Source organism: Kwoniella europaea, chromosome 1 (assembly GCF_036810445.1).
Source record: "Kwoniella europaea PYCC6329 chromosome 1, complete sequence".
Lineage (NCBI taxonomy): Eukaryota > Fungi > Basidiomycota > Tremellomycetes > Tremellales > Cryptococcaceae > Kwoniella > Kwoniella europaea.
This window is the reverse complement of record NC_089487.1, coordinates 54,599-67,749: the sequence shown is the minus strand read 5'-3', so window position 1 is coordinate 67,749 and position 13,151 is coordinate 54,599. Positions and strand designations below refer to the sequence as shown.

Genomic DNA, 13,151 nt, shown 5'->3' with positions numbered 1-13,151 from the left:
TGTTGGTATACCGGTGATGAAGTAAATATCGAATGGAATGGGGGAAAGGGGATTGAGAAGGGAGAGGAACTATTGATATGTATGTAACTGTTGTATAGATGATCTTGCTCATTTAAAATCGAGTTGCAATTTGTAATTCTTCTTTGTACCCTCTTAGCGATGAGAAGATCTGCATATGGTAGTCTCATGTCACGGACTGAGGAAATGACGGGATGTGTATAAAGTGACCCTGATCATTTGGTCTTGGGTGTATCATACACTCCTCTAGCTTCGTAATCATCCAAGACTGCCTGTCTACCATTTCTTACATCTCTATCGGCGGTCATTCGCCAGAATGGGAAGCCGTACTATTGACGAAAAACCAATCAAATCAGCTTAGAAAATTCGTTGATGAGATTCATCGACTGAATGGCTGATGTGAATATATCGAAGAAGACTTACAGAGCTAACGATAAGGTAGAAGAGATCCGCGAAGAAGTTGTTCCCTGGAACACCACCGTCGGATCGCAATCGTGCGAAATCAGCTACGATATTATCCGTAATTGAGTAGTAGCCTTTCCTCAGACCTAAGTGACAAGTTGTCAATGTCAGCTATCCTTGGCAATGTAGAAGGCGGTGACAGAGAAATCATTTATCGTGCACTCCCGGCCTATTGTGCTATTGTATCGACAAAAGGCATGTTCACTCTCACTCACCTCGCTCTAATGCCTTGGCAGACTCGGCAGGCTGAATAGCAGTGTCGTTCTCCTCAATCTTGAACGTGATAGCTGGTTTTTCAGCATTCTCAGCATCATGTCCTGGACCCACTATACCGCACGGCATGAAGATGTGAATTTTGATACCGTGTATGAGCATTTCCGAACGAAGAGAGTCGGACAAGCCTGCACGAAAAGGTATACGACGATTATATCAGCAATGACAATCGGCAGTTAGATTGTACTAGCAGTACGTGGACACTCACCCCTTAAAGCGTATTTCCCAGGTGAATAATTTGTGTATCCTGCAAACGATGTATATCCCAGGAATGAAGACACAAACACTATCCTGCCCGTTCGACGTTGTCGGATCATCGTTTTGACGGCAGCCTGGTGTGATGGGGAAATTATACAAAGTCAGTTACCCGATACTTAGAGGGTTAGTTGAGCAGATACCATTGAGAGTGTTAAGAAGGACTAAGAGAGTCAAGAGATACTTGAGTCATGCATACAAATGATGAGCACTCACTTGAGCAGTATAAGCGGATACCCAGTAGACACCATCAAAACCCTATTGACACGCATCAGCGGATGAAACAGGACAACGATATAATCTAGAACGTACAGCTTTAAATTCCTCCAACGAACTGTCCATCATATATTTAGGTCTAGAGAAACCCGCACACAGGTACAGGTAATCTGGACATTTCCCATCGAATGGTTCGGATGCTTTTATCAAAGCTTCTTGAGATGATTTGGCATCTGTCAAGTCGGCTGAGATGAATTGAATGATCTGGTGAGGTTGTGCGATGGCCTGATAAACGATAGGATCAGCATGATGGCTTCGAATAGCAAGACGATCAACATCTTCCCATGGACATTGAGATAGTGTGACGTTTTTATAGGAATTAAGCACGTCGTGAACAGTCAACCCAACTCACCTTGAGGTCAGCCAAGGTCTTCTCGCCCTTGACCACATCTCTCGCTACCACCGTGACATGTGCACCTTGTCTGACCAAGCTCTCGGCCAGAGCTTTACCTAGACCTTGAGTACCTCCCGTGACATAGCAGTGCTATGGATAATCAGCCGTAAGACGAAAGTACAGCTTCCCTGTCCTTGTCATGATTGTTTACACTTACCTTGCCTTTTGGCTGATAATCTGACCTAGTGAACCAACCCATCCCAAACACGATATAACCTAGTAACGCGGCCAAAATTGAGTGTATCAAGAGTGGATGATCGCGATATATATCTGTGAGTGCAGATACGAGCTGAGCAGTACTCATGATATTAGTTGTTCATGCATAAGAAAGAAAGAGGGAGGGAGGGAGGGAGGGGTGGATGTTATCTGTGTATAGTGAGTGCAGTTTCAGTGTTCGTTGCGGTAATTCGGTCATCTCATCTAATTTTGCGATTTCAACATTCGGATCCATTTTACTCTGTTTCATCAGGTCATCTTCTCATCTCCCTCTCAGCAACATCGATACATACTCACACCATGACCAGTGCGTACTTGACCGCTGTCCGAGCATGTCCCCGTGCTCGTGCTTACCCGCATCGAAGGTCCGGTCTGAGATTAGCTGACCCAGAGGAAAACAGCTCCAACGGATTCATCGACCCCTTCCGAAATCACCGCTGAACCTCAAGCAGGTCCATCAACCTTGACACCCATGTCATCTCCCCTTCCCGATAGTACCACAAAACCGACCAAGGTCAAGACTAGGAAGGTGAAGATACCTAAGCCCCAACCACCTAAAACCGAGCCCAAGCCAAAACCGAAACCTGTGCCGGTGGGGCCATTCGATAGACCAGCTGAGGAAGAGCAGAAGAATGTTCATGAAGTATATGAAGCTATCGCAGGTCATTTCTCACAGACTAGGCATAAGGTGAGTGAGTGCATGACCATATCTCTGTCTCAACAGCTGATCTCACTTTTCTCTACCGCCAGCCATGGCCGTTCATCCAGAAATTCCTACACTCTCTCCCACCCAATTCAATCGGATTAGACTCTGGAGCAGGCAACGGGAAGTACCTGCCTTCTTCCCGAGATGCTAGATTAGAGATGATCGCTCTGGATAGAAGTTCGGGTCTGTTGGAGATTGCGAGGAATGAGAATGGTGGAGAATGTGTTAGAGCAGATCTCGGATTCAACGGATGGAGAAGAGGGGTATTTGTGAGTTGATCTTGTTCATATCCCATACAACTCAATATAACATTTCAAGAAGCAACGCCCAGCGAAGACCCGGATCCATTGTGTCGTATGAATTGAATCTATGTTTACGATCGCATCAACTGACGTACCCATGTGTTTCGTACACATAGGATTTTGCCATCTCCATAGCTGCTATACATCATCTATCAACTCCTGAAAGGCGACGACATGCTGTCAAGGTGAGTCTCCGTTTCCGTACATCGACCTCATATAACGAGCAACTTATCATTTCTCTTACAGTCTCTCATACGTCCACTCAAACTATCTTCCCAACCTTCGTACTCAAAATTCATGATCTACGTATGGGCATACGAGCAAGGGACACTATCAAAACGGAAGATGGGCACTCTGACCAACTCTTCACCGGGATCTACACCTATCCCCAGTACTTCCCATCCCGGTCTGACAACCGAGTCGGCACCGAAGAACACGGAGACTGAAGCGAAAGATCCAGTAGAAGAGGTGGAAGAGAAAATACAGGATCTGCTGGTACCTTGGGTATATTCTAAACCACCGCCAGCACCTGGACCTAAGTCACCTTCCTCCGGAGAACCAAAAGACGATGACCTCAAGGCATCCCAAACTGAAGAAAAGGCAGAAGCTAAGGTCTATCATCGTTACTATCACTTGTTCGTTCAAGGAGAACTACGGGAAATGGTCATACAATCAGCTGAAGAAGATGGATTTATAGTGCTGTCAGATGGAACTGGTCAGGATGAATTAGATAAACAATTGAAGGATATAGAAGCAGGGAAGGATCAAAATAAGAAGAAATGGTTGAGAGTCAGAGGGGTAGGATGGGAAGCTGATAATTGGTGGATCGAAGGTGAAATCGGATTAGTAGGATAGGGTAGCGTGTAGAAACTCTTAGAGACAGCCGGGATAAGGGGAGAATCGAGGAAACAAAGAGGATGGATTTCATGCAAGAACTAGCATAGCATATAAAACCTACCTCACATCACTTTGACCATAGCATTCGCATCGCATACCTAACCGTAACCATAAATGCATCTATATATCTACGACATCTAACGTGTCTGCCTGTCTACAATACCTATCAAAGTCCCAAGTCCAAAGTCCAAAATCCTAAGCCCTGAATACCCTTTCTGCGTTTCTCAATTGAGGCCATCTCCAGTCCTTCCTCCACTGCGTTACCCCATTCTTATCCAATGTCAGCATTTCCTCATCATCTTTCTGCTGAAAGTCTGATCCATCACCTCCTACAGCTTTGTTGACCTCGTTCCAAAGAGCTTTGTTGAACTGCAAGGCCGCCAAGGTCTCTTGGGGAGTCATCATGCTCAATCTCAACTGGTGAACCGCCAAGTCCGTACCATGCGAAGCTTTCCCGTTGGTACCGTATGCTACAGGTACAGATTCAATGGCGTAACGAACCACAGGGAATGAGTGTCTGGCCAAGTCGGTTTGGAGCATCCGGACGGGTAAGTGCACTTGGCCATCTGCAAGGATCTGTTCAAGTGATCCATATCAGTGAATATGTTTGACTTGGGGTGTTTACGAGGAGCGACGGATCGATGTGGAAGGATGTGTGTCACACTCACTCGTCCTAACAATGTGTTGATCTCTTCAACAGATGCATCATCCGACAATTCACCGTAGGAAGCCAAGAATCTTTCACTCTGCTCGTAAGGATAATACCTTGCGATATTCGGTACCAAGTCTGCCTTGGTCTTTGAGAAATGAACACCCTTGTAGAAGAAGTCCTAAACATGGCAATCGATCATCCGATCAGTTATAACTCAAATACTGATAGAAATAACGGATTGATTTCAATGAACCCACCTCGTCCCTCACATCACCAGTGATGATACACCTCACTCCAGCTTCTCTCAATCCTTGAGCAAATCCACCATTACGTTGGAACTCCACTTGATCCGCTCTCACCCATCCATCATCGCCAACAACTCCTCTGAATGTACATAGCTCGCCCATGTTTTGTACCGCTTTGATCAATTTGTCCGTGGGGAACTCGTTCGTATCTCTCAGTCTTTCCAGTACATCGGGTGTGCCTGGGTCAATACCAATAGCCTTACATAACGCCGCAAATTGGATGTTTCGCGTAGCAGGAGTAACGGGGCTGGCGAGGATAGCGTTGGATTGTAGATGAGCAGTGACAAAAGGTGCTTTGGCAGGCGCTAATCTTGCAGCTTGGTGAATCAATTGATGTACCACATGACCGCCACCACTCAATCCACTGAGATGGATCTGAGATGGATCACCACCGAACGACTCGATATTATCCCTAACCCATTCTAAGCCCAACCAACAATCTTTAAAACCAAAATTACCTGATATCTTCGGTGTGTCGCATCCCAAGAATCCCAATACGGATACCCTGTGTCCTAACAAGACTCGGATCTCGTTGTAATGCTCGGCAGGGAAGAATTGTTGATTGTAATGGTGTCCCGAGGTAGAACCGTACTGCAGAAACCCACCGTGGATGAACACTTTGACTGGTAAGAGGGGGGTTCCTTCGGGACGAGGCGAGAGGGGATAGTCGGATGGAATGTATATATCGGCAAAGAAAGGATTCTCTGAGGGTGAACCGAGACCTAGTCGATCACGTATAGCATTGGTCTGGGAGTATGTTCGTTCAGGCTGAGCACAGTACTTGGAGTCGTAGATGAGAGGTGTGGAAGGGTATTTAAAAGTCGATGGAAGGGGTTGCGGATCAGTCCAACGGGGAACATCGATTCCGTAGGGTACGTCTAACGACAGAGTATTAGCAAAATTGACAATTTTCTTTGTTTCAATCCTGCTCTTTTACTGTTCTCCAGGTAAAAGATGATGCAGAGGTGGTACTCACTCAGAAACACCTGACATCCGTTTTTGGTCCTTCCTCCTTCTACTTTCCCAAATTTGGTTTCCGTCGAGACCCGTTCACAGGTAGGCAAAGCCAGTTGATCACCCGTCATATCATCGTGGGCGATGGTTGTAGTTGGAGGTAAGTCGGCTGAGGGCATATTGCTGAGTGCTGTTGCTGATTAGGAAAGGTGATTGAGATGGGCGAGTAACCTTGAACTGAAGATGATGACGATGACAACTGAAGAGAGATAGCTTACTCGACAGATGTTCTGTAAGGCAGGTCCTCAGGTCCTTCTGCCTTATAGCTTGATAAACAGACTGTGATATCCCCACAGTTGATATTGCACTTCTGTTCGTTGAGAGGGCGCCCAGTCAAGTGAGCTATCACTCGTTCTGTAATGATTGTTTCAACAACAGGATCGTCCCGGATTCGCAGATGTCCGACCCTGGCCCCCCTCATCTCTCGCCCGTTTGAACCGTCCCATCATTCGTCAAGCATCGGCTCAGCGAATTCCAAAGATAGCCCAGTACACCGACCTAATGGAGCAGCTTGATAGCTCAAAAACTGAAAAGACACCGAGAGTGAGTCTATATCATCGGTTGATTAGGAGCTCTTTCAATCTAAACAGATGAAGTGGTCGAGCTAGTCGAGCCAGAATACCGAGTCATTGACCGAGTCACAATTCAATCTCCAAAGGGGGAATAGCGGAGGGACACGAGCGAATCGTTCGAAAGATGAGTCGGGTAATTCCCAAATTGATAGTACTCGTGGCTTCGTAACTCGTCTCGCTTCTCCTCAGGCCCTGTACCCAGAGGTACAACGTAACAGCCTGAACCTGAATGAGATGCGATATGTGTCCTGAATTGAATGTGAGTGTCAAGTCCATCATTGAATCACCCTATCACCGTTCAGTTTCAGATATACGACCATCATCCGTTTGACATTCCCATCCACCCCTCAGGACTGGATCGTACCGAAAAAGATCAACGTAGTGAGGAGAGATAAGGTCTCACTCACTCCTCGATGTGTGAGACTATCCGGACATGGGAAAAGATAACGGATTATCTGTCCACAAATGAATAAATAGAAGATCCCCACCAACCTTGATATCTCTCATTTTTCCTTCCGTTCGTCCATCCATCCGTTCGTCCATTCCATCTTGCATCCTAACTCTGCCCGGTTCGGATCGCTCTTCCGACCTTTACTCGTTCCGATTTGGACATCTCTGTGATACATCGATACGAACACACGACCATGTCACATAACATAGAAGAGAAGCCCGATATCATATCGGCCAGCGCTGTCGAGCAACCGGTGACTGAGCTCGAAGATGGTCTGGCACGTGAGAAGGTGCAGGGACTCGAGAGAGTCGAGTCGGCTAGATCGAACGTCATGGAAGATCTGGCGAAAGGTGAAAGTGTCTCGTATGATGATCTACCTATCATCGAAGTCTCAGAGGAGGAGAACAAGAAGGTGTTGAGGAAGTTGGATCTGGTAAGTTGATTTGGCTCAATAGGCTCTTGGATGTATCCGCTAACGCCAACGTCGCTTGTAGCTACTTTTACCCCTCACCATGGTCGCTTATACACTACAATATATCGATCGAAGTGCGATGAGGTGAGTCGGTTCTGGGCATGACCCCGGTGTGTTCAGATGACTTATTTTCTCGCACATTCCGCTTCCCAGTTACGCTGCCGTCTTCACCTTCCGTAAAGATCTCAAACTCACACCCGATCAATACTCATGGCTCGGGTCCTTGTTCTTCTTTGGATATCTGTTTTTCGAATTCCCTGGTTCTTACCTCCTCCAACGACTTCCACTCAGCAAGACGATGGGAACGTCTATCCTGATCTGGGGTGGATTATTGATGTGCATGGCCGCACCCACTCATTTCGCTCCGGCGGCAGTGATCAGAACATTGCTCGGATGTTCGGAGGCTCTCGTCACCCCAGGTTTTGTATTGCTCGTCTCAAAATTCTACAAGAGAGAGGAACAGCCATTGAGAGTGGGGTTGTGGTATTGCTGTAATGGTGCGGGAAGTTTCATTGGTGCTCTTGTCTCTTACGGAATGGGACATGTGCACGTCGGATCAGTAAGACCATGGGCTTGGATCTTCATTGTCAAGTGAGTGATACTCGATGTACGTATTAGGCAATCATGCTAATATATGTCCATTTTCCAGCGGTGGTATTACTGTTCTTTTCTCCTTCGTCTTCCTCTGGCTGTGCCCCGAAAACCCTCAGACCTGTCGATTCCTTACCGCTCACGAGAAACGAATCGCTCTTGAACGAGTCAGGGGTAACAAAGCCTCTCTGGGAAGTAAAGAGATCAAATGGTACCAAGTCAAAGAAGCTTTATGCCCATGGATCGATCCTCAAGGCTGGGTGTATTTCATCATCGTCTTCACCATCGCGGTGCCCAATGGCGGTATCGGTAACTTCTTACATCTCATTGTGAGTGTCCCTTTTCCCGACCGCAATGCACTTGTTCGATACTGATGATCATCGATAATCCTCACAGCTACAATCGTACGGTTACACAGCTTTCCAGACTATCCTTATCGGCTTACCACAAGCGGCCATGCAAGTCATTTTCCCTCTCAGTGGAGCATACATTGCTAGAAAAGTACCTCAAGCGAGATTATACGTGCTTATGGCATACGTGAGTCTTCAGGACCTCATTCTCCCAACACGAAGATTGTTAAACCTGAATGCTGACTTGAGTGTCCTGATTTTTCTGTAGATGATCCCTTCTTTGGTCGGCGTGATCATTCAATACAAGACCAGGAACAGTGGTGCTTTGTGTGAGTACCAAAAACACGTCCCTTCATGACAACAACTGATGTGTAATGTTATCATAGTGTTCGGCTATTACATCCTTGGTTCCTATGTCGCCTCTTTAGGTATCTGCTTCGCTGCTCCAGGAGCCAACGTCGCCGGCTACACCAAAAGAGTTGTGGTCGGAGCGATGATTTTCATCGCCTACGCTACGGGAAACATCGTTGGACCTCATTTCTTCATCTCAACTGAGACTCCCGCGTATCGAAGCGGAATGTTCGCCTGTATCATCTGCTTCACCATTACCGTCCCAATGGCTTTCCTTCTCAGGTTATACTATATGAGGGAGAATAGGAGAAGAGATAGATTGGCCGAGGAAAGAGGTGAAGGAGCGTACGATGAATCAAGAGGCGATTTCAGTGATAAGACCGACCTGGAGAATTTGAGTTTCCGATATGCCTTGTAAAAGGGATTTTAGCTGTACGAGGAGTCGTGGAGGGGACGAGGACAGACAGTAAAACGATTGATTGTTGGTAGGAAATAGACTCAATTTTTTCAATTTGGATCTTGTAGAATCTTGTCGTGGAATACTATCATTCAGGTGTATTTTATTTCGCAGTCGTTGTAAACGGAAAACGAAAAGTGTTTGCGCATATTTGGCGATTATAGATATGAGGAGGAAAAGGGATGATCTCGATTGTTTGTACGGATGATAACGGATCGCATGCATACTAGTTGATGTAACGATTGCGATATGGTATATTCGCATAATCTTTGATGGGCGAGATTTGCAGTATAGTCGATACATTAAATTGGTTCGGTAAAGATACAGATGGTATGGCAGGCAGCGCTCACCTACTCCTCCTTCCCTCCTTGCTCCTCTCAGATGCCGAGATCTAGGACTTGTAATTCTCCCTGATCCATTCCACAATCTTCTTCAACTCGTCCCACTGTCTCTCCCTCAATTTGCTATCATCACCTTTACTCTTTCGGACGGCTTCACACGAGTCTACGAATGATTTGGCGTTGGAAGTGGAAGGAATCAAGGGGTGGGATCGGACGTTGGACCACCAGCTGAAAGGTGAAATCAGGTCGGAAGTCAGCCGCAGTCCTTGAGAGGAGATGAAAGCATAGGTCAGAGTGGTAAGAGATTGGGACTAACTATTTCGAATTCCAATAATCACCTGCGATGGTCAATGTAAGCTTCTATATCGGGATCGCGGGATAACCAGTAGACTCACCCTCCCTCCGATGCAGTGTCGCATGCAACATGTTAGCGGTTGGATCGCCCTCGTTGTCCTGCGCTATGAGATGGCAGTGATGTATATCGTCGTTCGCTAGATGTAGAGCTGTTACAACGCGATCGATCAATCTCTTGAACACCCCTGAACCATCATTTCCAAGCAGTGTCATGATAAGGAAATGCATCAGCTACTCACCTGCGATCACATACATATGCTCTTTCAGTCCAGCTATGCTTTTTGTCAACTCGGGTGCATACACTTTGGTACCAGGTTCTAGTGGGGGAGGAGTAGATCGGGAGAACAAGTGGGAGACGATCTCATCGGTGGTCTTCGGTGGGTTGAGCATAGTGCTTGCGACTTGTCGATAGAGCGATAGCTGGGGTATATATGCAGAGCTACGGATCAAGGGGCGATGAACCTGTCTAATGATCATGAAGCAAGAGGGAAGTTGAGATCAATACTGGAATGAAAAGCAATGGCAAAGCGATACTCGGGTATGATATCATCCAAACTCGACATCGCAACTCCACTTTTAATCAATCGAGATGAGCCAATCACTAGGTGGATATCTCACCTCACATCTCATTTTTCAGGCAACACACATCGAATTACATGCTCGATTGTATACATACGGACAGACCAACGATCTCGACGCAATGTATACACTACCTAATCACTATTTCCAATCACCACTCCGACCCCGAGTCAAACTCATAATCCGGAGAGTGATCGCCGGCGCGAGGGTATGTAGGCCATTCATCCTGTGGTGTGTTCTCAATCCTGGTGAAGTTGTCGGAGCTGGTATAGCCATGTTCCCACTGATCATCAGAGGCACAATCAGTCATCCGCTTCCGTCTCGTAAAAGTACCGTGGGGAACACTCACAGCTTCATCAGAATAGTAAGCGAATCTCTCTCGGTCCTCCAAAGGCCATTGATCCACGAATCGTCCACCGTGAATCAGGCTTTCCTGATTCAGCCAAGCGACATACTGTCTACCTAGGGCTTTTTATCCGAATTGAATCAGACTAGTCAGCTGGAGCTGAAGGGATCTTCAAGGGAGAAACAACTCAACTCACTCTCCTCTTCAATAGTACCGAATACAACCTTTGCCGGCGCCTGCCAGTGGTTATCATTGAAATACTGTTTCCACAATCTATCTTTGTTCGGTAACCGAGCAGTTCCTTTCCATATCTTGGCAAAAGCAAGTGACTGATATCGACCGAAGGTCCACGGTCTAACATTGACAACTATCATCGAGAGGATTCAGCATAACTCAAAAGCATATGCTTGGTTTTCATGATCGCAAGCTCAGGATCCGAGTGCATACTTACAAGCCAAGGTGGGATCCGGAATATAATGGCCTGTCCAAGCCAGAGAATGAAGGTCATGCGCATCAGTGAGGATTGGGGAATTATCCTTGTCGGGCGTAGCTTTTCCGCCAATAGAGTAGAAGTCCTGTAGGAATGGTAACGATCGGCGGAAACCCGTTGCAAGGATGATCTATCGATGAATGTAATTCAGCAAGTGATTCGGCTTTGCGAAAGGAGTAAGGCATCCGATCAGGACGCACTTCATCGATGCCATCAAACCATGATCCGTTGATAAGTTTGATCTGGCCATCTTTGAGACTGGTGTTAGAGTACAATGATCCCAACTCGACGACTTCTGGTATTTGTTCGGCTTCGGGATAAAGACGTCGAATGCTTCTTCTCGCCATGTCTGTAAACAGATCTCATGGTGAGCTGCCATCTTAAGCGAGTGAAGTCTGTGGCCGTAGCTGACTCACATGTATCCCTCGTAGTATCCCTGATCGACATGTATAGCTTCTCTACATGTGGCCCAATCCTTCGGGAGATTTCGCTCGCAGATACACTTGCGCCGACAATAAGAACGGTCTGCGTGAAAGTGTCAGCGTCTGACATGCTGATGGTTTCCTTGCAGAGGTGGGAGATTCACCACTGACCTTGCCTCTGTACAGCTGAGGATTTCTATAATGCTGCGAATGTTCGACCGGGAAATGACCATCAGACTGCCGGACTTTGGACCACTCTACCAAGCCCTTGATATCCGGACTGAAAGATCTCTCAGCTCGATCAAACAGGGATATGAACACCAAGTACATTCAGCTTACACATGAGCAGCATGGTATCCTCCTGCTGCGACCACAACGGCATCGAAGCTTTCCTCCCACCATTCAGCTTTGATCTTTCGGGATTCTGGCAACCGAGTCAACCTCTTCAGTGATAATGTCCAGCTTGACCCAGCTTTTCGCAAACGCTCAACACGGGTGGAGTAATATACGATCTTGGAAACTGATGAGTTGATGGGTCGATCGTTGACGTTGAGTCCGTGAGTTGATGCATACGTTCGGACATGTCTTTGGACGTTTTGTGCTTATTTGTGATATCAGCATACTTCCCAACCGTGACCTCTGCTGCTCACCCTGTAACGCCCAAGTGACATCTTTAGGGTAGTCGATCTCCGGCAAAGTAGTGAAAGCCTATATTCTCGCATCAGCCTCTAAACTGTTGGGCTTCTCAATTAATCGGTCGTCGTCTCACTCACTGGCGAGGAATTAGTCTCAAGGTCATCCCATATCTATTCCGAGAGTCAGTCATTTGGCAAAATCATGCTCCACAAATAGCGTCGCTTACAGGGGATGGACGTATGTGTTCTCTCCATCTCTCGAGAAGAGTCAATCCGTCATCTCCATCCTCATAATATTCTGTCCCATTAGACCTGGGGACTGGCAAATACGCAGCAGTCTCGAGTGGTCCATCACTAGCAACACCTGTCAGTCCTGGGTTAACCGTTCATTCACAAGCGGAAACCCACGGATAGCTTTCCCTGACCGGAGTCAAATCATTATGATACCAGTTGCCCCCGGGCGCATCAGACCTTTCGATCAGTCGGACATCGAATCCTTCCTTAAGCAATGCAGCTGCCGACTGTAGTCAAATACGTTGTATAAGCAGGTAACAGCGGATATCAGTTGGACGGCCTTGACCTACCTGTAAACCGGAAGGACCTGCACCTATCACAGCAACCTTTTTGATCTCTTTGGGCAATGTGTACCATTCATTCGTGTCGGGTGAGGTAAAAGGTGTCTGCTGTGCGACTGACCTCAAACCGCTGAGGGCCAAAGACCCTGCCAAAAGGTTCGTGATACTCTTGATTCTCATGCTGGTATTGGGATGGCGAATGAATCGCTGAAAGATGGATAAAAGCAGGACCTAACATTGGTTCAAGTGATCTAGCGCATTTTATTTTCCTCATTGAATCACCACGCCCCCCTCAAACATCTACACGGTGGCAAATGGAGATCAGAACTATCCATATGTTGGTAATTTGATTGCTCAACATGACCCAATTAATGCGTGATCGGTTGGGTTCGGAT

At 46.8% G+C, this 13,151-nt stretch overlaps 6 protein-coding genes across 6 annotated transcripts; 2 read left to right on the top strand and 4 right to left on the bottom strand.

Annotated features, from left to right (window-relative positions):
- Positions 1–233: 233 nt before the first annotated feature.
- On the bottom strand, positions 234–1,982 carry V865_000026 (uncharacterized protein; the record flags this gene model as incomplete). Its single annotated transcript, XM_066223858.1, has 8 exons — positions 234–347; positions 442–566; positions 696–881; positions 962–1,085; positions 1,225–1,266; positions 1,321–1,509; positions 1,637–1,768; positions 1,836–1,982. 8 exons carry the CDS (start codon positions 1,980–1,982, stop codon positions 234–236), a joined length of 1,059 nt encoding a protein of 352 aa, XP_066079955.1.
- Positions 1,983–2,194: 212 nt separating this feature from the next.
- On the top strand, positions 2,195–3,757 carry V865_000025 (uncharacterized protein; the record flags this gene model as incomplete). The annotated part of the gene is made up of 5 exons (XM_066223857.1): positions 2,195–2,240; positions 2,296–2,582; positions 2,645–2,869; positions 3,019–3,087; positions 3,149–3,757. 5 exons carry the CDS (start codon positions 2,195–2,197, stop codon positions 3,755–3,757), a joined length of 1,236 nt encoding a protein of 411 aa, XP_066079954.1.
- A 237-nt stretch (positions 3,758–3,994) lies between these two features.
- V865_000024 (uncharacterized protein) lies at positions 3,995–5,889 on the bottom strand (the record flags this gene model as incomplete). Its single annotated transcript, XM_066223856.1, has 4 exons — positions 3,995–4,375; positions 4,468–4,629; positions 4,709–5,634; positions 5,733–5,889. The coding sequence occupies 4 exons, from the start codon at positions 5,887–5,889 to the stop codon at positions 3,995–3,997; spliced, it is 1,626 nt and encodes a 541-aa protein (XP_066079953.1).
- A 1,097-nt stretch (positions 5,890–6,986) lies between these two features.
- On the top strand, positions 6,987–8,975 carry V865_000023 (uncharacterized protein; the record flags this gene model as incomplete). Its single annotated transcript, XM_066223855.1, has 7 exons — positions 6,987–7,226; positions 7,288–7,349; positions 7,419–7,856; positions 7,915–8,185; positions 8,253–8,393; positions 8,475–8,535; positions 8,593–8,975. The coding sequence occupies 7 exons, from the start codon at positions 6,987–6,989 to the stop codon at positions 8,973–8,975; spliced, it is 1,596 nt and encodes a 531-aa protein (XP_066079952.1).
- A 430-nt stretch (positions 8,976–9,405) lies between these two features.
- V865_000022 (uncharacterized protein) lies at positions 9,406–10,099 on the bottom strand (the record flags this gene model as incomplete). Its single annotated transcript, XM_066223854.1, has 4 exons — positions 9,406–9,583; positions 9,672–9,693; positions 9,751–9,858; positions 9,949–10,099. The coding sequence occupies 4 exons, from the start codon at positions 10,097–10,099 to the stop codon at positions 9,406–9,408; spliced, it is 459 nt and encodes a 152-aa protein (XP_066079951.1).
- Positions 10,100–10,439: 340 nt separating this feature from the next.
- On the bottom strand, positions 10,440–12,936 carry V865_000021 (uncharacterized protein; the record flags this gene model as incomplete). Its single annotated transcript, XM_066223853.1, has 13 exons — positions 10,440–10,571; positions 10,638–10,756; positions 10,831–11,001; positions 11,086–11,254; positions 11,325–11,473; positions 11,541–11,649; positions 11,718–11,826; positions 11,886–12,147; positions 12,197–12,254; positions 12,320–12,352; positions 12,409–12,535; positions 12,590–12,702; positions 12,766–12,936. The coding sequence occupies 13 exons, from the start codon at positions 12,934–12,936 to the stop codon at positions 10,440–10,442; spliced, it is 1,722 nt and encodes a 573-aa protein (XP_066079950.1).
- Between the last annotated feature and the right edge of the window lie 215 nt (positions 12,937–13,151).